The following is a 26,357-nucleotide window of genomic DNA, read 5'->3' on the forward strand; positions in this document are numbered from 1 at the left end:
TTTTTTTATATTATTAAGCCTGTAGCCCCGGTCTATCTCACTAATCCCATTGAGTTGTCCCATGGTGGGACAAGGGGAATGATTTTGTTTCAGCAAACAGATCACTTAGGCACACCTAATGCCCAGATTATTGAAACTTAGCTACAGATACCAAAAAATAATTCAGATACCATTCTATACAGAAGAGATAGTGTTTATTTCTTCGTAAAAAATCTACATTCATTGACTCCGAATCGAGGATATACTTTCTAAAGTTTATGAATTCGCTTTTCTTCGTTTACTAGCGCAAAGGTGAGCAGTTTGACCCCCGTTTCAACAAAGGCATAAAACATATTTCTCTATGAGTCATATTTTATGAAAAGAGACTGTCGAAAAATGTTCAAATATTTATGCTTATATGTAATTCAGCCAATTAGCAAGACGAAGGTAACTTTGAAATCTTTAATTCATATACCTATAGATAGTTAAAAGTATTATTTTTATGAGAATAGAATATTCCAAAAACTCCTAAAAGCCTGTATGTGTGTATGTGGAGTTTTTGAAATATTCTATTCTCCATATACCTTTAAGTTTTTTTAACCATATTTCATATAATCAAGTCAAAAGAAATAAATAATTTATGACTACACTTATATTTGATGAGGGCAGATTATCGTTATATTGCAGAACAGAATAGGATCCTTCTTCACTTCATTGCAAACTAGTGCATGTTACTTTTTTCATGCATTTTATTCTCTATCTGGTTGATATAAACCATCTTTTCCACATCTTTTTACAGCATATTGAAAACAGAAATCTGAATAATAGGAAAATATTCCGATTTCTATTATAAAAAGTATCACTGTCTTTCTATCATAAAAAGTACTACTGTCAAAGGAGTTTTGAATGTGCTGTTTTGACTGGGAAAGATTTATTGTTACTATAAATAACAGGGAGTGGTTTATTTGTTACTTCTTCTAAGAATTCAAATTATATGATTAATAGTTAAAAACCGCAAACTTTCACTGGTAGCCATAGTGTCACCTGTCGGTATAAAAATGCGGTAACAATGAAATACGTTTGGGTGCTGGAATCAGTTGAATGGGCCGCTAACAAACCATGAAGTGAAAATGTTAAATATGTTGGTCTTTTTAGTTGCATTGTCTTCGGAAGTACTCAATAATTTTAACCTTTTAAATCATAATAATGTTGCTTTTTATCGTACGAGAAATGCGATAATTAAATGATTATAATATAATATTATCAGCGATAAATTTTTTTTATTGCAGATGCTAAATTTCATTTGTCTTTCTACGAAAATAAAGAAATGAGATGACTTTTTTACAACTTATCTGATTTCCATTTTTTAGCTTTTTAGCCTAAACCAAATCCTTGTTCCTAAAACCTTTTTTATCTCATTTTTTTATTGCGATCTTCGAGACTTCTAGACATGATCGTGTCACGACGATCGTCATAACCTTGACTTTAAAATGTCAGCATTCCATTACTATGACCTGACTCTTCTTGAATAAGCATTTTAGCACATCCTAGACGCTCATTGGTACACGAACATGGTTTGTCATATTAGAAACGTCCTGGTAAAAAGTCAAGCTGAACATACCCTAAATTGAAAATTCTATCATGAAAATAGACCTTCCTCTTCTATAAACGCTTCATACTGCCATAATCATATTTAATATCTTAAATACGAAACTTAACCATGGTCCAATAGGTATGGTCTAGATTAGGCAGTTGGTACTTTTGGAGTGACTTGGTGTAAAAACCTGATCTAACCAATCCAGGCTCATGGTCAAAGGTCCACTCGGGTTACTCTCCAAGGAGGTTGAAGATATAACCGAGACTAAATCCTAGAAAGAAGAAAATTATAATGCGAAAGTAACACTTTAACGGCTTAACCAGGTGAACGGATTTTTATGAAACACGTTAATATAATAACATCTAACATCAACAAAATGGGAATTTTGATCTAACACGGGTCGCTCCGCTAACTCCACCGACGAGAGAAAGCTATTAAATATAAGAATAAGAAAGACGGGTGGAGTTGCGAGCAACAGCAAGTAACTGATAGGTAATTCCAGCACTTGTGACACGTGCTCGAAACACGACACACATAAATAAATGGTAAGGGCAATTTTCTCGTAGCGGCCGCGGTAATTCATGTTATTTGACATTGAAGAATGTTGTTCTTGTCACGTCTCGTGTTGTATCAATATTGCTACTATAGGTGCACGTTTAGTTCTAAATTTCGCAATCTTACTGACCTTACAACTTAATTGTTTAAGGCAAGTTCATGGGAGTGGCTCATAGGAAACAATAAAGTAATAATACTTATATTAAAACCCAGATTGAGCCTCGGTTTTCAAATTAAGGAATAGGATAATAAAAATGGGATATATCTTTTAGGCAATGGGCTAGCAAACTGTCATAATAATGAATTTCAATTCCACCATTGAGTCATATATAGCTGAAAGTATCTTTTTAGTCTCTTCGAGACTGTTGGGTCTGTCTACCCCATTAAGGATAAAGATGTGATTATATGTATGTATAATACTACTCTATTTGGAAGTTAAAAGCTTGCCCTTACACACTGAAATACTTAATGATTTAAACCACAAAGTGTAATCTAATTTACATACATACATACATACACATGGTCACGTCTATATCCCTTGCGGGGTAGACAGAGCCAACAGTCTTGAAAAGACTGAATGGCCACGTTCAGCTATTTGGCTTAATGATAGAATTGTGATTCAAATAGTTTCAAATCAAATTTAACGCTGTTGTTAAAAGCATTGATTACGTTACTGATTCTAGATGATAGCAACATGTAAGTTTATCGTAATACACGCCATTCATTATTGAATAATAACTGCGATAATGATCGACCGATAATTATCAATGACTGAAAAGTCATGGATTAGAACAATATTACGATTTTGATGGATTTGGGCCAAACCACCCAACGATGATAAAAAAAATCCCTGTATGCGTTTCTAGGAAAATGACATGATTTTATGTGGAAATGACAATGTATAATGCAAAACATAATATCTCACCTTTTCAGAGGGGTAGGCAGAGGTACATTTATCTTTCGTCTTGCTACGATCCCTACAGATTTTAGTTCCAATGACATTCAATTTGACCTGACTGTATACAGTTCTATTTTTCTATTACTGTAATATGATAAAGTGTAAGTTTAAAAGTAAATAGTTTTGTAATGCTACTAACTAGTACGTAACCTAATTGTAAAAAACGTGGGTGTTCCAACTTACACCTTTAACATCGTTAAATATTAAGAAATATAAGAACAGGCTCACGATATCTAGAGCGAGTATTAAAATAACAATAACAAACAATAAACACGAGTATGTACATATGTAGTGTTATTTCCAACGCGTTAGTTGCGTAAGAGTATGTTAATAACATTTTATGGTAATCATCTGATCCGCCCATGTGTGAACGGTCCTTAGGAATTGCATCACGTCCGTCAGATGTCGCTTGAATTTAGGATCGTAGAGATGGCAATATGTTTTCGATAAAACAGTATAATGTGTTATAATTTAACAATTTAAAGTTTTTGAATAAAACCTGTACATAAAGGAGGAAAATTAATCGATTGACTGACTGATATTGACGCTCAGTATTGACGCTCAGCCCAAACTGTTCGCACTAGACGTTGTCTCGGGGTGCCAACGAGAGGATTTTATGAAATACCCGCGGCAACCGAAATTAGGGATATTTTCATTTTAAGGGAACGTAAAAAATTGTAGCATTAAATGTTTGAAGTAAATTATTTTGTTGGGTTACAATAGTAAAACTTATAATTATACAATTAAATATCAAGTTTATGTTATATTATTATAAAATATCGATACTAAAACATATACTTTTATAAGCCGAGATATCATTTCACCATTAAGTTGTTTGTACATGGGTTTTCCTCTGAAAATAAGAGCCTATTTATTCTAAGCCTTGTAAACAAATATAAAATATTTTGTGAGTAACCAATTAATCTAAAATATGCAATTAGAAATCCGGTGTGGTCGACCATTCGATTAATGTCGCGGTGTTTAAATTAGTTTTGTTCTATTGCATGTCAAGAAATAATATTTCATTAATATTTGAAACTGTTTATAGGTACATGACATTGGAAATAGTGCAATATAAAAGCCAATTGATTGATATACCTATGTGTTGTAGTCACCTGGTTCTTATCCAATGTATTTCAACTTTTAAGCATCAATTTGTTAAAAGTACCTTAATGACGATCATGTGATTCCATAAATTACTATTTGCATAAGAACAAAGGTTATCTCTATTTAGTAATATTGTGGTACGTGTACATACCACATCCCATAGCTAGATAAGTGTACTTTAATTTGAAGTGACAGACGAGGTCGTGTCAATAATCGTTCAACTTTGACATTAGGTAACAATGCAGAACCAGTACGTACTTGGTATCGCGCTATACGTGCCTTGTCACAGTAACAATACTCTATTTAGTAATAGGTATCGATATGTCGATAAGTTCCGAAACGTAATGGCACAACACGCGCGACATTGAATGACAAGTTTTCCTAATGTTATTTGGAAATAAATTGTTGTTTTTTTATCGATGACGTTTTTAGTGATAATGTTTTTTTGTTTTATTTTTATAGCCGTAAATATTTTTTTCTTTTTATATTGACTTTGTATAATTTGGACTTGGAACTGTTTTGGGAAGCAAATAGACATGACCTTTTCAATAAAAGTATGTTGGTTAAAATTTGACCTTTAGATGAGAATGTTAATTATTTATAATAACAAAATTTTATTGTACAATAAAATGCCATATGTAAGTTCAGCACTTAACGACAATTTAAGTATATATTTTTAATCGTTTTACAATTCAGTTACATTTTTTTGTCAAAATTTTTCTTCACATTAATAAATGACTTATGTATTTTACGTAGGTGCAAAAAAACTTTACTAACGAAATCTTTTGTCAACAGATGCGACTCTGACCATACGGCGGAAATGCTCTACACCCACTTACAAGCCCTGATCGACCGCCCAGAGAACCAGAAGAAGTTCGCCGACATAGAGAGAAAACTCCAAATGAGAGGTGCTCTGCCTACCACCAAGAAGCCCCCAGATTCTTCCCTCGGCAGCGAAGTCTCCCGGGAATCAGATTCAGGAAGCAACGAAGAACGATGCGTCGCAAATTTGTATGACAGCTTAGCGGCTGAACTAAAGCAGAAATTGTCTACAGGTAAAAAGGGAATAGGTCAGTGGTATTTTCGATTTTCGTAGGTAGACTGCTTGCACGCAATAAGTATTTGTGCACATTAATGTCTGGTATGGGTATGTATTTGTAAGTAATATACTCGTTTACGCATATATTGAAATTTTATTACTTTAAATTAGTTTTTGACAATTTACTGCATTGATATCTGATATAAGAGATATTTTATATGCTCAATTCGTATCTATTTGTATTTATAATGTCTAATGTCTAATGCAGTACTCGTATTTATAACTATATGTATATTGTTACTAAATTATTATGTATCAAAACATATATACAATTTAGTTTATTACATACTTACCTCACATACTCACATGGCCAACTAGGTAACTATTAGTAAAAAGATAGAAGTCCGTTATCGACATAGAATAAACTAAAAAGTTTTACACATAGAACACATGCAGACTGCTGGAATTACAAAAAAAAACTTATCACTTATAAAAACAAAAAACATAACGTGACTAAAATTACTAAGTCACTAAAACTAACAAAATACAAATCGTGACTAAACTAACCAATCGCTCCCGCTTCCCGCTACAAAACTATCCCTTTCTTATCTTCACGCATTAACCCCACCAAACAATTACAGGTAAGAGTCCCATTCTTCTTCCCCCTCGGGACTACGACACGGTGCACCGACAGAAAGGCAACCTGAACAACATTGACACTCGAAGGTGCCTCAACCAAAACATCGTGGGGGTGAACGCTCGACGCAAGCTGGAGTCCTCAGGAGGTAGCTCGGGGATAGGCAGCGACTTGGCACCCTCGCCCGAGAGGAATGAGTACGCGAGACAACACGATAATCACAGTACAAGCGGTAAGATTTTATATAGTATTCATACATATTTTATGATAATTCATAATAAGAATGATTTTTTAAGAAAAACCAAGGCATAGCTGTTCGATTTTCTAAAAGCCATTTTCATTGCAGATATAAATATCGAAATTATCCCTTTTCATCTCATAATTCATAAACAAATGAATCTATATATTAAAAGCTAATTTTACACAGTAACAAGAAAATAATACATAGGTAGTTACATATATAAAAGAAACAAATCTTGCAATGGCGGACTTATCCCATGAAGGGATCTCTTCCAGTCAACCGGCAAACAATAAAGGATACTAGATAATTAAATAAATAGCGGCAAGTCATTGTTTAAAGTTTTTATTGTTTTACATTTTAAATACCTAAAATCGGAATTTGTCAAGTCTATCATAACTTGAATTAAACATCGTAGGTAATTTTCACATGTTGGATAACCTTGAGAATTAAGACATTTATAAACATCGTTTAAAAAAAAATATTAATATTAATTTTGAAGAACCTACAGTTCTGGTTATAATAATTTCTTGTAGTGTGTACCTATAAGGAAACATGTTATTCTATTGAGACTTAATACAATAATAATTTTATAACTTAGCACATTACATGTACCATAATGTGGCCATATAAAAAGTCTGTGGTCAAATATCAGTTACTACAAATAACGTGCTTAGGAAAAATGATTGTGATAAGAATATTGTGCAACAGAGCTGTGTATGCCGCACCTTAGTTTAAATTATAGTTATCAAGCAATCTGTAGGTTTAATCGAGTCATATAGTTTAATATGGACGAAAAAGAAAGTTATTTTTGAGAGTAACCAAATTAATAGATAGTTATCATGCAAGCTATTATCAAAGATACATAACTTCATTTAATATTCATAGAAAACTGCCGTAAATTTTCACTTTAAAGTATCCATTTATTTTTCGTTAACTTGATTTGAAGTCATGCGGCACTATTCAACTCGTTGATCGTCTTGAGTTTTTGTAACGTTAGAAAAATATAAGATCACAGAAGTACCTATTTTTGAGTTGTTTTTTTTATAGGTACTAAGTCTTAAAAAAATACTTAGATTTTAAGTGATACGGGATAGAGAATTTGAATCGAAAGAACATTGAACGCATAAAATTACTAATTGCTAGGATTTTTTATATTTAAAAAAGTTTCAGGACTTGCCTCTAATATTTTTTCACTCTTCCTAAGTATTAGTTACTATTGTTACAACATGTGTTGTGTTGATAATTTTAAGAATTATACTTCCATTCATTCATTATTCCGTGGTTGAAGCCTCGAGGTTTAGTCGAATTGCAGTCATTACTCCAAGATACACTTGCGCAAAACCCATTGTTTTTGTTGCGAATGGGTTAATCTCTTACTTTGGTTAACTACTGTTGCTAAATATAGCTAATTAAATCCATTTTATTTTCATTTTGAGACTCTTTTGATTTCATATTTTAAATAGGAGGCTAGCAACGTCACTATTTGGATCTCAATTCCATCATAAAGCCATACAGCTGAACGCAGCTTTTCAGACTTTTCAATATTGTTGGCTATATCTACCTCAAAAGGGATAAAGATTGTAAGTGTATTATGACAGAAAAAATGTAACGGCCTGATTGGCGAAGTGATTGTTCTTATCTCTGAACTCCCGGTTCCCGGTTCGACTCAGGGTCTGGTCATGATGTAAAATGATTCTCAGATAGGCCTGGGTCTTTGATGTATTTTATATATTATTAGTATTGTTGATTTAGCAAATAAAACACAAGTCTCGAACTACCTTTGAGGCCAGCTAAATCCTATGTGATTTATCCCGCATTTAAGTAAATATATTTATGATGATGATGATGATATAATTTCAATGAGTAACTAATGTGTAACCATCAGCAGTAAATAGCAGATCGTGACTATTCAAATTCAGTTTTTCCTATTTCCTGCACAGGAATACGACTGTTGATATCATCATTATATTTTTAGGACTTGTTTTTGCTATTTAAATATGAGTTATGAATCGGTTACAAGATGAGTTCACGACTCACAACAAAAACTTAGTTCTTGTATCAGATACAAATTGGAATGGTATGGTCGTTCAGTGTCGATGTGTCATTAAGATTTTTTAGGAAGTTCAAATACTATTTATTTAATTAAGTTTTAATATACTCGTCAATGCACTTTCGGAGAGAATAACACTGAGAAAATCCTTTATATCTAGGCAACAGTATGAATTACGTATACAATGTTAGTAGAATTAAATAATGAATTAAATATGAATAATATTGAATTATCGTGTCGTCATGCTAAGTTCCGAAACTAATGGACGGATATTGATTTAAATATTAGACACAAAGTCTGCTCTGGATTCCCTTTGGTCAACATCAGGAAGGTCACACTACAGTTGCATTACTATATTCACCAATCTCGAAAGGATAAATCCTTGTGTGAAGTCGCTAAAGATGATATGCGAGCCAATGTATTTGCATATTGAGGATATCCAAGAAAAGACAAAGTGAAAATAAAAATTTCGGATAATTAACCCCAAACTTCTAGCAGAGCAGGGTTAAACTAGGATGACACACAGAAAAGCAATAAGAATTAAACCTTCAAAGAAAAAGGTTCACACGCGTTTTGATTATGATGAATTACATTCAGCTATCTAATTTGAAAACGGTTTCAAACGAAGCGTATCACTTCGTGACTAAAAAATATTCAATGTTCAAACGCTGTTATTAATCTGTAATTAAGTTATACACACGATGAATGATGGGAGTTTATTCTGGAAAAACTAAGAGGAACTATGTACGGCTTGTTCCTGTCGTAAGATAAAATTATGTACTGTTAATATATACGCTATACGTATAATTATTACTTCCAATCATTGAAATCAGGAAGAAGAATCTTTGAATAATTCTTATCAATAACGTTTTGAATAGGTACTTTTATCACACAGAACTAGCTATATTTTTGATAAACCTTGATATGAATTGCAACTAGCTCATAAAAAGCTTGTTTCGAATTATATACACGAACAGGTATTTAATACCACAGTCACATCTTGTAATTATCGATAAAACAATTATTTCCTGTGTTCTTTATTTGCACATAATATATAAAATAATATCAAAAATCTCAAAGGGACAAAGAAAACCTTAACCACACCACACTACAATGTTAATAAGTATTATAAGGTCACACCATCAATAGTCACATTTTTCTTCGACTGCTCTCATGTAGCTCAAGATCATTAGTTCACCTTCATACCGAGTATTCAATAGACAGCATGTTTTAAACCGCACCCTTCGTTCCATAACTTTGACAAATTACTCGTGTTAATTAGAAATAAATAACCAAATCGTAAAAAACATGTAAAGTTGAGGTTTTTAATCATTGTGTTTGTTACGTAATCAAAGTGAATTACCCAATCGTTTAAAACAGGTCTTTACACATGTTTTATTAGAAATCTGACCACATAGTAATTTAGCAGACCAAACTTTTAAAAAAAATATTCTTTTTATAGTTGCTAATTGCCTTTATATTTTATTTTTTTAATGACTGTCCATAACGTGAATATAAGGGAAATTTTTTAAATACCATTGTATTTAGTGGTAAGCGAACTTACATTTTAACTTTCACAAATGTAAATAATAATTAAATGATTACTCACATAAGTATTCTCTTTCTCTCATCTTTGCGTGTTCCCAGTTGCACCCTCCGCCACAATGCCTCGAGGTCTGGGGTCCGCTTTCCGACACTTTTCACTTTGTCTGGTCCTCAGAGTGTTCAGTTAAAAACCGTTGGCACGCATATCCTTTTGAGACGTCAAGCTAGGATCTCTTATTATAATCAGGATAACATCGATAATTATCGATCATCAGATCATCTTTAATTGATTATAATCACTTAAAGATTATCTATGATATATCTGCATAATAATCATTAATTAAAACAGTAATAATGTAAAAAATCGAAGACTGGTCTCTATAGGTTGGTATAAAGTTTTCCCAAGGAATAAAAAGGCGATTGTTGGAAAATCTTCTAAATGAATTCGGCCTTCACATGTGTATATACTGTACAGTGTCTAATTCTTTTGTTTGTCCTTAGCAGGGCGCGATGTTTCCATTGTCTTTACATTAGGTACATCATTATTGTGGCTATATGATTTTTTGCCAACAGTATTTAATATATATGTAGCTATAGGACCATTGTGTTTGTTACATTCTATATTATTTCCGGCAAGTGATCCTATTTGTTCATATTATCTTATTTAATATACAGAAATTAACTTTAAAAATCGATTTCCCCGTGCACATGAGAAAAATGCAATTCCGGATTCTCGGCCAAATATTTACAAAAGAAAGTAGTGAAAACAATGTCTTTATTGCTACAGTGTGCAAAGAGAACTAGTCCAACTCAGCACAACAATAAAATTAAGACGCATGTATCACCGCGTTACCTAAATCCCATACAATTAAAAGCGCGCGCTTTAAAGATGGCGGTGGATAAATTTCCGCTCTGCACGTGGGAGCTACAGGTTCTTTTGTGTGTCAATTTGAATTTAGAAACAAGTTTGCCGCAAAAAGGTGTTTCGAAGATCTGATCGTCCCGTTACTCGCGTATAGTGAAGAGCTGTTTAGCGACAATAGGTCACGTTGAAAGGAACATTTGCGAAGCTCCGTGCATAAAATTATGATGTTGAACTGGGCTAGTGGAGCAAAAAATGCTTAGATTATCCACAATTGTCTTAACCTGAATACCACCAATTGATTTGCTAGTCATGTTTCTGTTATTGAACGTGTTTATTTTTTCGTTACAGAGGAAGAATGGGCTGAAAGTACAGCCTACATGATGCACGAAGCATTCGAGGCGTCTCCACCGCGCCGCGCCGTCTCCCCACGTCGCGCTTCCCCGCCGGCCGCCCGACGTGCTCTGTCTCCTCACAACTACGACCAAACACCAGCTTACAACGATGACTTCAGCGACCAGTATCGTGACCAACTTGCACCATACAGAGAACAAGCCTCTTTCGACCGTAGGTTCCGCCACGAGTCTCTTGAACGCATCAATAAAGACAAACCGGACAAATTTAATGACGACGCTCCGAGTTATAGGAGAAGATATATCACAGAAGCCAAACCGTCCAATAGAAGCATTGACAGGGTCGAAGATCGCAGGTTCGGTAAACTTCAAAGAGGAGCTAGTGAAGGAAGCTTGAAGATAGCGGAGATAGCGTCACCCAAAGATCGGTTTAACGTAGCGAAGGAGAAATTTATGAATCTCGAAAGGGAGAGGTTTAATAGAGAGTTGGAACAGCACATGGCTATAAGAAGGAGTATGTTAGAACGGAATAGTCGCTCGACTTCTTCCCCAGAGGAAGAAAGGAGGGAAGAGCGACCAGAGCGTCACAGAGAACACAGCTCTCGGAGAGAACCCGAACGTTCCCACCGGGATTTGGAGCGTTCTCACAGGGAGCCGGAGAGACGCAAAGATACCGACAGGATACGCGACGTGGACAGGGACCTCGCTCATAGGGAGATCGAGAGGCTTCCGCGTGTCGGCCGGAAACGTGACGATAATATGAAGCGGTTCGAATGCGGTGCCGAGGAATACTTGAATAGAATCGAGCCTAAGCCACAGAGAGGAGAGGAGTTCGACAGATACAGAGATAGAAGAGAGCTAGACAGACGTATTGATGAAGATGAAGTTTTCGAGCCTGTAATTGAGGAGAGGAGAAGGGACTGGACGGACAGGCAAAGGGCATTCAGTCGTTCCCGGCTCCTGGAAGATCACCGCCAGTCATACGCAGAGGGAGACAGAGATAGGTATTATGACAGAGACTACCCCAACTACCGCGACCTAGCTGAACGACAACCGGCGAAGTTCCGCCACAGCTACGCAGAACCAATACCAAGAGGTCGCCTGGGCACGGTGCGACCGTATTAACAAGAATGCCATAATAGATTTTTAACCTTGCTAATGGAAATTAGTGCTGATAAAGTTTTACTCCATTGTTTTAACGATGAAGTTGGATGGTGCCTTTCATAACGAAAGTCATGCCGAATGTGCGCGGACGCATTGTTTTGGGCTAGAGATTACAATAAGACAAATAGAGTTTCAACTTTCCATAGTCGGTAATTCACATGGAGCACTTTCGTTAATTTTGTTCGCACGAACGTACTGAAAACTAAAAAATAATAAAAGTGAATAACGACAATTACAACATACTTTCGGCCATTTTTATTTTTAAACTCGTAAGTCCTTAAGACTTGATGTTAAGTTTGTTTTATCAAAAATGTGTAAAATATTTTTTATTGTTCAAGAACAAATAGACACATACATTTATGTATATGAGTAGTTTTAAATATTAATAACAAGATATACACAGTCGTGTATTTAGATATAGTCATTCGAATCGCTCTAAGTGCCTACCCGATAGTAAATAATAGTATTTATAAATACTCAATTGTGGACACCTTATGAAGTCAAATTTTATATATTGTAAATATAAATTATATTCCTGCAGTACCTTAAATAAACCCATTGTCAATTCTATTGGCACCAAAGATGTATACTAACATTAACAATTCTTTAGAGAAGCCATATTTTACTTCATAAATTATAAAAGTCTTAAGATTTGCTAATTTTAGTGTAGTCTTTATCTAAAAGAATTGGCATTTTGTTATTGTTTAGATGAAATAGTTATATGTATAAAATATTAAAGCATAATTTATCTTTTAAATAAAATATGTTAGAAGGAAGATGTTTGAATATTATTTTACAATTTATAACTGGTTTTCAAAGAACAAAAAGAATACAGTACTTTGGTAATGTTTTCTTTGCTCATGACCGAATAATCCTTCTGCCTTGTTTCATATTTTCAATGTATGAAGACATTATTATTCCATTTTTCCAAATACATAACTATTTAAATTTGTTCATATAAATTTTGTTAAAACTACATATTATACAAAAAATATTTGTAACTTATGTGTTATGACATCGAGATTATTTTATAAATAAATATATTTTTAATATATTGTTGTTTTTGAAACGTAACATCATAACATAAGTAGTAGGTATCTTTTAACAAAATATATTGTCGAATCTGTGTCCCGTTCTTATTTATTTACAATACAATAATATAATTCTTTTGGTTTCTTACTTTTTACAACTCCTGGTCTGTAAAATATTACGAGAAAAACCGTCACTAATAGATTACTCAAACTGAATAGTTCCCTTATTTTCTGAATACATAGATAGGATAGCATTCCCGAAAAGGTACCCCCTCAGGATTATGCTGGATGTTAATAATATGCTACGCAAGCGTTGTTGCATATATCTTATCATGTATATACCATAAAAAACAATTGTTATTTTTGTAGATTCTTAAACTGAATTGACCTTATATTTATAAGGACATTGAAACGCATCGGATGTCATGCGATTAACCCACTGAATTCCAAGTAGGGAGTGTTATTTAAATCCTATCAGCCGTCAACATTCCTATGTTAAACCACATTTCTTGGATCACAGAGCGTATCTGGAAATGTCTGCATTTTATGCCAAGTTTTGTAGAATCTTAATGTATAATGTGCCACTTTAGAAACGTCTTTAAACATAGAAAATTTTATTCCAATATGGTCCACTTTTAACGTTCCTTTATCATAAAAAATTCTCACAATAATGTTCTTATGAGCAAATTTTGTTACCATCATATACCTGTCACTATTTGAATCTCAATTCTATAATTAAGCCAAACAGCTGAACGAGGCCTTTCAGTCTTTTCAAGACTGTTGGCTCTGTCGATTCCGCTAGGGATATAGATGTGACTATATGTATGGTGATCCAAAATAAATTTTGTTCTCAAAAGAAGGCATAATTCTCTAGAAGAATCTAGTGCAGCTATTTGGCTTTATGATGGAATTGAGGTTCAAATAGTTGCTAGCCCATCGCCCACAAGAGTAATTCCAAGTTTATAAGCCTATTCTTAGTCCTTAGTCGCCTATTACGGCATCCATGGGAAAGATATAGGTTGGTCTTATTCTAAAATGGCACATTTGGGTCACCATTTGGCTAAATAGGAAGGTATAACGTGAAAATTTGTCCCACAAATGATGCAACCACTTGTACACAGCTGCTAAGATCGTTCAACTATGTATGAAATGACGCAATGTTGGCATATTGGGTGGTGCCCTACATTCTCCGAATGCTTCGGAGCTTACTTAACAGTTACGAAGATAATTTGTTACATGTTCAATTAAATAGCTCATTATGGAACGTTGTTTATTCCTGTTTACTTCATGCAAATGTTCGAATCCTACCATGCCTCTATAACACGCCTATGGCTCTTTTTTCAGTGAAGTTTATTGGCTCGATTTCTAACAAGTTGTACTGCCTGTTGAAGAGGCAGGTCAAAAGTCACAAATAATAAAACTTACTCGTATGAGAGTCAATGGATCTTAAACCTACAATTGGCTTCTATAACTATTTTGGTCACCAAATGAGTAATTTTTTTCATCTTTCCAATAAAATGTAGGAAATGCATGTAGGAACACGCAAACAAGATATTTTGATTGCTAACTGATGGTTGTATGACAAAGGAAATTATGTTAAAAAAATTTGACCATTCAAGCACCTGGATTTGTACGAGTACCTATTAAATATGTATACTTGATTGTAATCCAATACAAAAGACATCAACGCGTGTTTGAAAGTTGTTTCATACATACATACATATAGTCACGTCTATATCCCTTATGGGGTAGACAGAGTAAACAGTCTCGAAAAGACTGATAGGCCACGTTCAGCTTTTTGGCTTGATAGAATTGTGATTAAAATAGTGACAGGGTGCTAGCCCATCGCCTAAAAGAAGAATCCCAAGTTTATAAGCCTATCCCTGAGTCACCTATTACGACATCCACAGGAAAGAGATGGAGTGGTCCTACTCTTTTTTCTATTGGTTCCGAAAACTACACAGAACTATTATTATTAGTTATTTCAAGTTACATTAAGCAATTAATTTTGTGAAAAACAAGGAACGAACCCCAAGATAAATGCGTTGCCATTATAATCAAAGGAAAGTAAATAAAAAATACATACAACAACTCTTTATTCCGTACGGGGTGGTCACACCCAAAAGTTTAAATTAAGCATTTTGAAAGACTGATAAAAACAGGTTGATTAGAGTATAAATGAATAAATATTCGGGACACATAACACAGATTGAATTAGCCTCGAAGTAAGTACAAGACTTGTTTTACGAGATATATATAGTAACTCAACGACATTATATTTTATAAAAAAAATACAAATAAAGATAAGCATCTAAGACCCCCAATCAGAAAAAGTTCGTTTCTTATCATAATAAGAATATACCTGGCCGGGATTCGAACCCGGGACGTACTTACTGTACAGACAAGCGCACTACCGCTGCGCCACAGAGGCTGTCATTCAAATCCCAAGTTAATAAGCCTTCTAGTAGATTGACTTTCAAGCAAGAAGAGAATCAGGTGGCATACACTATGTTTTAATAGTTAAACAGGGAAACATTAAATACAATATTTATATTTAAATGTTTATTTCTTGAATTCATGTATATTTACAGCGTAATATTGCACTCTGGGAGCGACCCAGCACTAAAATTAAAAATATTGCACCAAAATTGCACAATGGTATATTAAGATCAATGAAATGCACAGTATATACTAGATTACCTAATGCTAACTATAGATACGGGGACTATGAAACGATGTCTATTTTTTTTATACTTTAGTCTGAGATTAAACTTTTGTTTAGTTACTGAACCAATTTTAAAATTTAGAAATTTATATAAGTACCTTCATTTTTTTTCATTTGTAAATTGTGAATAAAATGAAGAACTTTTAATCAACTAAAGAAAAAAGGTAATAAAAACATAAGAAAGTATATATTGCAGTTTGCACCTTATCGAAAAATCAAGTTACTTTTATAAACATCATTTCATAGTTTCCCAAGCACATTCTTAATGTAAGTACCGCTAAAATTATAGTAAATAAAATACAAATATCTTAAATGACTCAATATATTGCACCTATGTATAAAATGGTTATTCAATAAATAACTACATACATAGTTCTTATAAACAAACGATATACTTATAATCCTTATTCAGATAATAAGGTGGTATACGGTTATAACGAAATACACGAAACTAACGATGTATAAAGTTATAAAGATAAATATACAAACAGTATTATAAAAACCGAGTGTTTTGTAAATTTAATAATAGGTTTCACAGTTATGATTGCACTATTGAATTTTACTCCAATTTTGTTAATCTCAAGTCTTTCTAGCAGAAACAGAGGACCCATGGTATGACCACGTATTGAAGGAATAGTTTAAACGAACCATTTTTATATTTATTTATTGCATAGTGTATGTACAATTTAGTTATAACTACTACAATAGTCACTGCCGTATAAATGGGTACAACATGAACCCCATAGGGTAAAACAATTAAACATTGCTTCGTTCGAAAAACAATTTGCCCCAATTTTCCTCCGGTCCATTTTCGTTTGAATGGGCGGCGTTAAATTTATTTTGCTCCGTTAAGATTAAACCCTTGATTGAACAACCAAACTACGTGTTCCGAAACATGTGTAAAAGTATAAAAATACGCATGTAAGCACAATTTATATTAAAGGGAAATCAGATTTGGCCTCACCACACATCAGTCAAATAATTTATTCAAAATATTATATGAAGAACTACAAAAACGTAAAAAAAACACCCGCAAACTTCAATAAAAAGTCTCCTTTTACTTGACCTTAATTTAAAATTACCTCGTCGACTAGCACTGGATTGGCCGAAATCTGCGTTCACCTCCAAAGACATTCAACTGTTCTACGTTTGTTCTAATCTAGGGTAAATACCCGAGAGTATCTTCTAGGCTCGCGTTCCTGCTGAGCGGGCGGTGGTCGAACATGCGGGCGAGCGCGGGCGCGGGGCGCGCGGGCGGCGCGGGCGGCGCGGGGGGGAGCGGCGGCGGGCGCGCGCGGGCCCGCGCTCCGCCGCACAGCGCGCGCACGTCCGTCCTCTGGGACAGGCGCACGTCCGCGAATAGAGCCGCCATTTCAGCGGACTTCTTTACGCTCAGAGCGTCCTGTGACCCAGCGCCAGTGCTGCGGACTGAAACGGCGTATTTGTTTATTTGGACCACACCCTGAGGCGGACAATTGAAGTGGCCGACCATGACCCTGTTCTGAATTTACCTAAATAAATTTGATTACTAATCGATTCTCTTACGGTGGCGGAAAACGTCGTGAGGAAACCTGCTTATTGTGACAGTCCTGCGTATAATAACCATGATCCAATAAGGTCTAAAGATTGCGGAGGTTAGACAGGAATTAGGAGTCGCTTCGTGAAAAACAACTTGTCTCGCCCAATCCATGATTCTTACTCGAAGGCGCAACCAGGGCTTCTCTCCTAGGGTGAAAACGCAACTGGAACTTACACCAGAATGACAATGACGTTCATCTTAACCTTGATTAATTTCTTATTAATTTTTTTTTTAATCTAATTAAAAAACAAATTTTAGATCTACTAGAGATGAGGATGCAACTGTAATCGACTAACACCAGAAGGATGATGACGTCCGACTTTACATTGAATTATCTTCTTTAAATCACCTAAAATGCAGATAAAAGATAAATGGAGAAGGTGAGATTACCTATGAATCGCTGCATGTTCTGGAGCAGCAGCAGTCCAGTGAGACGCTGTTCGAACATCTCGTCTATGAGAGGGTTGGGATCTGATAGTCATGGCGAGGTAGGGTACCTGTGAGCCGCTGCATGTTGTTCCTCAGCAGCAGATTGTAGTCCAGCGCGGGGATATCGGAACTTCTCGTCTGCTAGAGGCTACACTGGCTGGCCTGATGGTGTATGTATCATGGTGTGGCGGGGTACCTGTGAGCCGCTGCATGTTGTTCCTCAGCAGCAGATTGTAGTCCAGCGCGGGGATATCGGAACTTCTCGTCTGCTAGAGGCTACACTGGCTGGCCTGATGGTGTATGACAGTCACGGTGTGGCGGGGTACCTGTGAGCCGCTGCATGTTGTTCCTCAGCAGCAGATTGTAGTCCAGCGCGGGGATATCGGAACTTCTCGTCTGCTAGAGGCTACACTGGCTGGCCTGATGGTGTATGTATCATGGTGTGGCGGGGTACCTGTGAGCCGCTGCATGTTGTTCCTCAGCAGCAGATTGTAGTCCAGCGCGGGGATATCGGAACTTCTCGTCTGCTAGAGGCTACACTGGCTGGCCTGATGGTGTATGTATCATGGTGTGGCGGGGTACCTGTGAGCCGCTGCATGTTGTTCCTCAGCAGCAGATTGTAGTCCAGCGCGGGGATATCGGAACTTCTCGTCTGCTAGAGGCTACACTGGCTGACCTGATGGTGTATGTATCATGGTGTGGCGGGGTACCTGTGAGCCGCTGCATGTTGTTCCTCAGCAGCAGATTGTAGTCCAGCGCGGGGATATCGGAACTTCTCGTCTGCTAGAGGCTACACCGGCTGGCCTGATGGTGTGTGACAGTCACGGTGTGGCGGGGTACCTGTGAGCCGCTGCATGTTGTTCCTCAGCAGCAGATTGTAGTCCAGCGCGGGGATATCGTAACTTCTCGTCTGCTAGAGGCTACACTGGCTGACCTGATGGTGTATGTATCACGGTGTGGCGGGGTACCTGTGAGCCGCTGCATGTTGCGGCTGCGCGTGTCGCGCGCCCTGTTCTGCAGCAGCAGCTCGTAGTCCAGCGCGAGGCTGTCCGAGCTCCGCGCGCGCCGCGCTCGCTCCTCTCGCCTGCGAGAGGTTACACTGCCTGACCTGAAACATTAACATAAGTTTTATTGCATTTTTCTTAAGTGTGCCGTGTGGTTCCCGGCACTAATTGAAAAAAGAACCCACTAGGGCCACTCCATCTCTTTTCCATGGTGTCGTAAAAGGCGACTAAGGTAAAGGCTTAACAACATCGCCTAAAAGAAGAATCGCTTCTTTTAGGCGATGGGCTAGCGACCTGTCAATATTTACATCTTGATTCTACAGCTAAACGCATTCACAATATAAATAAAGGTTCACAGCATGTTTGAAAGTTTGGACCAAACTGAGTAGGTTTCCATGAGCAGAAATACCCTTCTTCTTCCTCCTGGCATTACCATAAATGCCACATATATAACCGGGAAATCAATAAATATGTATATATTATTTATATCTACCTGTTTCTCCCTCTGCTCCCGTCACAATCATCGAACGCCCTCTTCAGTCTATCTGAGTACGTCTTTTGCGATGGGCTTCGAAGGTACTCCAGGCTTTGTGAGGACTGCATCGTGGTTCTTCGCGGCCCGGCACAATAGCACTTATTGCTATCGGCACAGCTCTCAGAATCGCATGAACAGTAGCTGAAATCACCGTCGTAGATTTCCCTGTAATGTTTAAAACACATTTAGCAAAGTGATAATGTGGACGAAGAAAAAGTAGATTAGGAAATGGCAGGTGGAAAGATGTTGTCCTTGCCTAGTTCTTACGAGAAAAATTCGTAAATAATAATGTTACATACATAAATCATGTCTTTTTGCCAGGGGGGTAGTCAGAGACTACATCTTTCCACACTATACTTCTTTCAATTTATAATAATGTAACGACTAATATAATAAATGCAAAGTGATTTAATATCGCTTAGCAAATCAAATTCAAGGAACTTATAAACGCCAAGAACTATTTATTGAGTTAAGATTTTTTTCTTACTCTATCCATACTCTAAACATTAGTACATAATACGATAATTACAATGAACAAATAGTTTCTTCACGATTTCTCTGTGTCTCTTAACATATCATAATATTTTTTTTACAATGTAAGCAACGAATATCAGATCTGATACACTGACGATGAAAATTATTATGAAGATCACTTAAAATTATTACAGACCAATGCATGATCGTTATAAGATTGTCTGCTGACAGTGATTGATTCACAAATGTTACAAGTCACGCTAGCGACAAATCTGAATCTGTCAGACTTTGCACGCATAGCGACAGTTAAACGCAGGAATCTCCTAATAACCCATTTCTCAATCAATTAAAGAGATTCCTAGATCCTAGACAAATTATAGCTTCACAGTCAACTGTAAATAATTCTAATTTGGTTCAGTTACTCATAAGGCATCGCAAGCTACGGACGCGCCATGCTCTGATTAACACCCGCACATTTCATTTCTACAGCAAACAATTTTTGTTATTAATAATGAACCATAAATAGCAATTTACAAGGTACTGATTCCTTTGATGATATTAGCTACAACTTGGCGAATGCAATTAAAACACACTCACTTCTAGAGATGTTACTATTAGTGTCAGATGAAATGTAAAACGAAGAGTAAGGAAAGCAGAGAAATTTTGACTGAGTTTGTTCTAGGATAAATAACAACGTGATTAATGGACAAACAAGTGAAAATAATTCGCTGCAAAAATGTTTTTATATTTTGTCAGTTTCATTGCAAGGTAACATTTTAGACCCAACAATGAATTTTCAAAGACGGAATATTAGGTAGTTACTTACTTTAAGCAATCCTTACAGCTTTTGCTTCTACCCAGCAGCTTAGCTTTAGCAGGGTCTCGCTTGTCATCATCAGCTGTAGAACAGTAACATTTAGCATTCTTGCTATGTTCTTTCAGGGAGCAGTAACATCGGTCTATACAACTCTCTGATTCACATTCAGAACAGGACACATAACCGCTAGAACTATTTCTATTCTGGCACCCGAGGCGATTGCTTAAAGTCAGGAAATCAGAATCTTCGGACGTTGAAGTCCTTTCTCCAGGCCTCGAGACCTTCCCGTTTCGTTTCGAAACTTGAACCATTTTTTCTGCACGCTTAGAATTACGTTGGCGCATTGCTTGTCTTTTAGGAGGTGGCAATGCCGGTTCTTTTGGGCGGAATTGCCTCAAGTCATAACTTGAAGTCGATACCGAACTTTCAGATATCGGTTCCTTGGGGTCCTCGCCTACTGGAAAATCAATTGAACCTAACGGAGTGTTTTCCTTCCCTTTTCTCCTGATTTCTTTACCAAATGGTAACCTAAAAACCATTCTTAACCCGCTGGCTCCTTTGAACATTTTTCTTCTCTTGTTTTGGAACAAACTGTTTCTGCGCAATATTTTTTTCTTTTGCTTTTTCATTATTGCTTTACTATGTTGAAATATTTCATCTTTTGTTAATGTGACCGCTAGCTTAAGAAGAAATTCCTTGTAAATCGGTTTCAAGTCATTAAATGACATTCCTTCAGCATCAATTATTGCGTTCAGAATCTCATCCATGGAATGCAAGTTCTCCTGAACTTTGAATTCATTGAAAAGTTCGTTGAAGCCTAACGGCGACCCACCACCCTTTTTACCATTGTTTCTGAAAAAAGTTATGTAAAAAGTTAATTATAAGTATAGATGAAATACGAGTGGATATAAGAAAAAATATGCCGGGTATTATACCGGATCATAAGAATGTAGCGGACGCGGTTGCATTGGCACAATTACTCGCATGCACGATGGAAACACTTCACTAACGAAGCGCATTGCATTCGAATCTCGTTATAACACCGCGAGATATTTTTGTGCGATCAAGAAAATCAATCAAGTGGGTAATTAAAACGTGTTCAAGTGAGATGTCAGCGTGCTAATTAAAAAGGAAATGATGTCGCTCATGCGTTGAAATGAAATTACTAGGAACAAATGTTCACTAGTTATGCGACTTCGTAATTGTATATCAGTGAACGTACCTGTGTCCGATAGACTTGTACCGGGTCAAACCTCCAGCGTTGAGGAAGCTTCCAGATCGTGGAATAGCTACTTTAGTTAATATATCACCAGATTCATTTATCGATTTCCTTCCGCTTTGACTCCTCCTTAAAGGCTCTTTTGATGGTTCTGATGGTGACTCTAAAGGTGGCTTTGAGGGTACTGGCGGTGGTAATGTCGGTGGTCTTTGAATATTTTTCCGCCTTTCCAATTCCCTGAACAGCTCTATTTTCTCTAACACCTTACTACGAACTGATGATTCAGTACTGCTTTGAGATTTTTGTACATTTTGAACTTTACTACTGTGAGCATTTAGAGAATGTTTTGCGGCCGACTTTTTCGATCCTTGCGTGTCGCTACCGCTAGTGTCGTTATGTTTTATTGAATCCAATTTAGCTTTCACTTCTTCAACTGTGATTCGTTTCGCTTCGACGAGAGGTACACACGGAGGCGGTGGAAGACGAGGCATATTCTCCGTCGAATACTTTTTAGTCCTTTCCAATCTGTGTTTTTCGTTAAATGACTCGCTGGCAGAAAATCCATCTGCTCTGTCGCTGTCTCCACTCAAAGACGACGTACTTCGTTTCTTCCGAGGTGGTCTGACAGGAATGTCGTTCGGGGATAGACTGCTGGCTACACTCATGCAGCTTACTCCGTTTCGATTCTTCAGTTTCTTTTTGTCGTAATGGCCCTGCCGACTCATATGTGACATGAGGGACTTGTATAGCGTAGCCGCTATAACTATAGCGTCTTCCGTCGTTTGACATACAAACCCATGACACTCTAATTGTTTAGCAACGCCTATCTTCCTCATCACGACAGCGAAAAGTGGGGAATGTAAATTTTCGTTGTAGGAGAGGATGTATTTCTTATCAGATGGGTCCAAATCTTTGAATAAAGCATGTTTATCGATGTTATCTGGATCGGTTATTAAAGGTAGAAATGCATAACTTAGTTCGCGACTGTCGTTGTCTGAGGATTGAATCACAAATTTGACGGCTGACCAAACAGCTATTGTAGGAAAAGGATTTAGCTGTTCCAAATCTCCCTTTTCCCCTTTATATCTTACTTTGAGACCACTTTTAGATATTTCTAATCTTCCATTCAATGCATTTTTATGTCGAAAATTTTTTCTGTATGAAAAGTATAAATCTCTTAGGGGTGTTTGGAGTCCAGACAAGCTGGTGACTTTGCTTTGCAGCGGTGTGGAGCCGAGATAATGAACACTGAATATGTGAACACCAATATTTTCTGTAGGCTGCCTGGACTCTCCAGCCATTTCTGCGAACATCCTTTCTATACGATCCTGCACCGTGTTGTTGACCGTATTAATTTTATTTTCACAATAATCATCATCATCTTCGTAGATTGTCGCTTTACTTTCACGCCTTGAACTGACCTGAAATCATAAAATACCACACATTAAATATTTACATAAATATGTTGATTTTAGAGGCCGAGGGCGCTCTTGGATTCTAAGCGCTTCTTCTTCTTCTAAAGTTAAAATTTTTCGTTTATTTGTAAACTCTTTATTGCACAAAACAATATATGAGACAATAAAGTTTGTGGAATAAAACAAAATGGACAGGGACGGATTTATCACATTGAGATTTCTTCCAATTAACCAAATTTAATCAGGAATATCCCAAATCAAAAAGGCAGCGCAGATGAAAAGCATTAAGGATGCGCTAAAAAAAATAATTGTGTCAATAAACATACATACATAAATAATAAATTCAATAACATATACATATAAACTTGTGTACACTCAAGTATCAGATACATCAGAATACAGTCTTTTGACCCTCTTTATTACTATACATGACCCACTTTGCTGTCTCATCTTCCCAGTTCTGATACGGTCAGATTGGAGCCATACTGCGGTAAACTAGCGACGGAGCGGCTGTCATCAAAGAGAGCGTCGATCTTCTGTTCATAAAAAGACAAGGAGGCTACAACAGGTGCGCGGAAGCGGCGCGCCTCATCCTACATGCTTCCTTACATTGATATTATGAAACCCACCTTACTGTCTCTTCTGTCCAGCTCTGACACTGTCAGATTTGGGCCATACTGGGGTAAGCTAGCGACGGAGCGGCTGTCGTCGAAGAGAGCGTCGATCTTCTGCTTGTAGAGAGACAAGGAGGACACACTAGGCGCGCGGGAGCGGCGCGCCTCATCGTCACGCGCGCCCAGCCGGAACCCGCCACACGCCGCACTCTCGTCGCACGTTACCATCTGTAATCGAGTAATCCAGAGTTTGATTTTACCGCGTAAATTTATGATTTTGATAATGCTTATTTCGTTTATATTGGTAATCAGATAAATCCAAAATTTTGGGGCTCATTTTCCTAATGGTATATATAGTCTTGTGCTCATCCTAATAAGTAGGTACTCTCTGTTTGTTCATCCCAGGATTCTGAAAAAGAGCCCAAATAGCCCACGATAACCACGCTCATGTGTGGAATATACCTCTGACTGCTTTCTGGACTACTTCATACTTAGAGTAAATTAATAGAACACCACATAAACATGGATGCTTTCTGGATTTTCCAGTAAGTATACATCATTATTTCTTTAATGTTATCTGATATTATGAAACAACAAATTAACCAAATATATGGGCTATGTTGTACACCTGTTCAGTTCATGCAACGGGACCGTCAGCAAAAACTATTGGCTACGCTTCTATTGCACCTGAGATGCACAAAGTAGTAAAAATGTAGAACGAGGTTTCTTAATTATTTTCAACATGCATTAAAAAAACACACACACACACATTTATCTCATCAATTTTTATATTTTATATATCAGTTTTATTATATGATAACGTTTTTTCTCCCTAAATATGCTTAACGTGATTTCAAAGTTTATGTCTGATTGAGGCACAATATGTGAAAAAGATTGTGATGACTCATAATATTTTTTCAGATACCCGTAATGGACAAGTTCCGAAAACAGGTTGATATCATTCGTAATTTTTGAGTGTTCTGAAGTGAGTAGCAAAAAATTTTAACATATTCTTCTGTACTATTATTAATTTACTTCAAACGCATTTGCACTAGCGAGCAACCGACATTAACATACATTAGAATCCATGTTGTGAAAAGTGTTTTTGTTAGGTAGATAATCGCTTCTAAGTATTAACTTAGTGTTGCCATGTAATCACACACCACTATAACTATTTGGTGATATGATCCACATTTTTAAAGCAATTTACACATAAAGTGGAAACGAAATCATTCTGGCGTTAGTGTCGGGTGCCTGGGGTGCGCCTATAACTACGATTCTGGATTAGGAAAGCCAGGTTTCTTCACGATGCGACCTCCGCAACCTTTGCAAGGGAACCTTATCCATATTGGGTAATTTTTACATATGCAACTTTCGTAAATGTGCAAGTTCCCTAACGATCCATTACTGTAAGAGCATCGGTTTGCAATAAAAGCAATATGTACATAACTCAGAAAACAACCATCTATAACATGGTAGCGAAAAGATTTGAACATTTGCTTCACGCTGTTCAGGTACTTTAACGGTTCCACAACCGACGTCTCAATTTAAGCTCAAACCGGAATGAAGTAAACAGTACTATTTGGACACAGAATAACTGGAATGAACTCGCTGCATTTGCGTACCAATGCAAAATATAGGAAGTAATTTAGAAACCCACTCGGTACCGTTCTTGCCTGAAATATTTTAGCGTCGTAGACAGATACAACGGAACGGAAGCCCGCGATGCTCTAAAGATACAAATAAACACAACACATCTAGAACTGCAGACAATTGTGGCAAAAGAGTGTGGATGTTTTAAATAATTTACCGGTTTAAGTTTATGGAAATCTATATAGAATTATAAATATAATTATTTATTACTATAAATTATTGCTATAACTTAGACGTCACATACTGTATTATATATATATCTGTGCCAAATTTTATCAAAATCGGACCAGTAGTTTTTGAGTTTATTCCACACAAACATACAAAAATACAAATCTTTCCTCTTTATTATTAGTGTGGATAAGTCAATGTTCACATATATTTTTGCCTTAAAGTAAATTGTGTTAATCTTAGATACGAGTATCATAAAACATGCTAACATGCAAGCAGCTCAGCTTAGACATTAAACATAGGTATAGGTTGCATAGCACGTATGGACTTACATAAACTGCTAAAGAAGAAGTAAATACTTATATAAAAAAGTCAAGAGGTTCATTTATTAGACCAATACAATGATGTGAGATGTCAACATTTGACAACTCTCGCCCTCGTGGGACTCCTAAAAATGTGCTACCATTGTTTTAGTAGAATAGAACCATCTTCGCGTTATTGTCTTGTCTTCCGGTTGTGGCTACTTCGGTAGAATGCTGTAACACACCTGTAAGTCTGTTGGGACATGGTTTGACATACCTAATAAATATGTTTCTATTTTCATTAG

At 36.4% G+C, this 26,357-nt stretch overlaps 2 protein-coding genes across 7 annotated transcripts in view; one reads left to right on the plus strand and one right to left on the minus strand.

The window, feature by feature from the left end:
* LOC106130006 (trichohyalin) overlaps positions 1-13,139 on the plus strand; it is a 58,294-nt gene extending 45,155 nt beyond the window's left edge. For 2 of the 3 annotated variants that reach the window (XM_060950574.1, XM_060950573.1), the window contains 3 exons: positions 4,992-5,266; positions 5,877-6,104; positions 10,922-13,139. In XM_060950574.1, coding sequence (XP_060806557.1) covers positions 4,992-5,266; positions 5,877-6,104; positions 10,922-12,048 — 1,630 coding nt within the window. In that variant the 3' untranslated portion in view covers positions 12,049-13,139. The remainder of the gene's footprint in view (positions 1-4,991; positions 5,267-5,876; positions 6,105-10,921) is intronic. The other variant, XM_060950576.1, reaches the window with a different exon arrangement.
* A 2,938-nt stretch (positions 13,140-16,077) lies between these two features.
* Positions 16,078-26,357, minus strand: part of LOC106129883 (uncharacterized) — a 50,585-nt gene continuing 40,305 nt past the window's right edge. For all 4 annotated transcript variants that reach the window (XM_060950579.1, XM_060950577.1, XM_060950578.1 and 1 more), the window contains exons 3-8: positions 23,945-24,157; positions 21,904-23,321; positions 20,691-21,533; positions 19,349-19,555; positions 18,820-18,959; positions 16,078-17,271 (exon numbers count right to left, since the gene is read on the minus strand). In XM_060950579.1, coding sequence (XP_060806562.1) covers positions 17,003-17,271; positions 18,820-18,959; positions 19,349-19,555; positions 20,691-21,533; positions 21,904-23,321; positions 23,945-24,157 — 3,090 coding nt within the window. In that variant the 3' untranslated portion in view covers positions 16,078-17,002. The remainder of the gene's footprint in view (positions 17,272-18,819; positions 18,960-19,348; positions 19,556-20,690; positions 21,534-21,903; positions 23,322-23,944; positions 24,158-26,357) is intronic.

This window comes from Amyelois transitella, chromosome 22, assembly GCF_032362555.1.
Source record: "Amyelois transitella isolate CPQ chromosome 22, ilAmyTran1.1, whole genome shotgun sequence".
NCBI lineage: Eukaryota > Metazoa > Arthropoda > Insecta > Lepidoptera > Pyralidae > Amyelois > Amyelois transitella.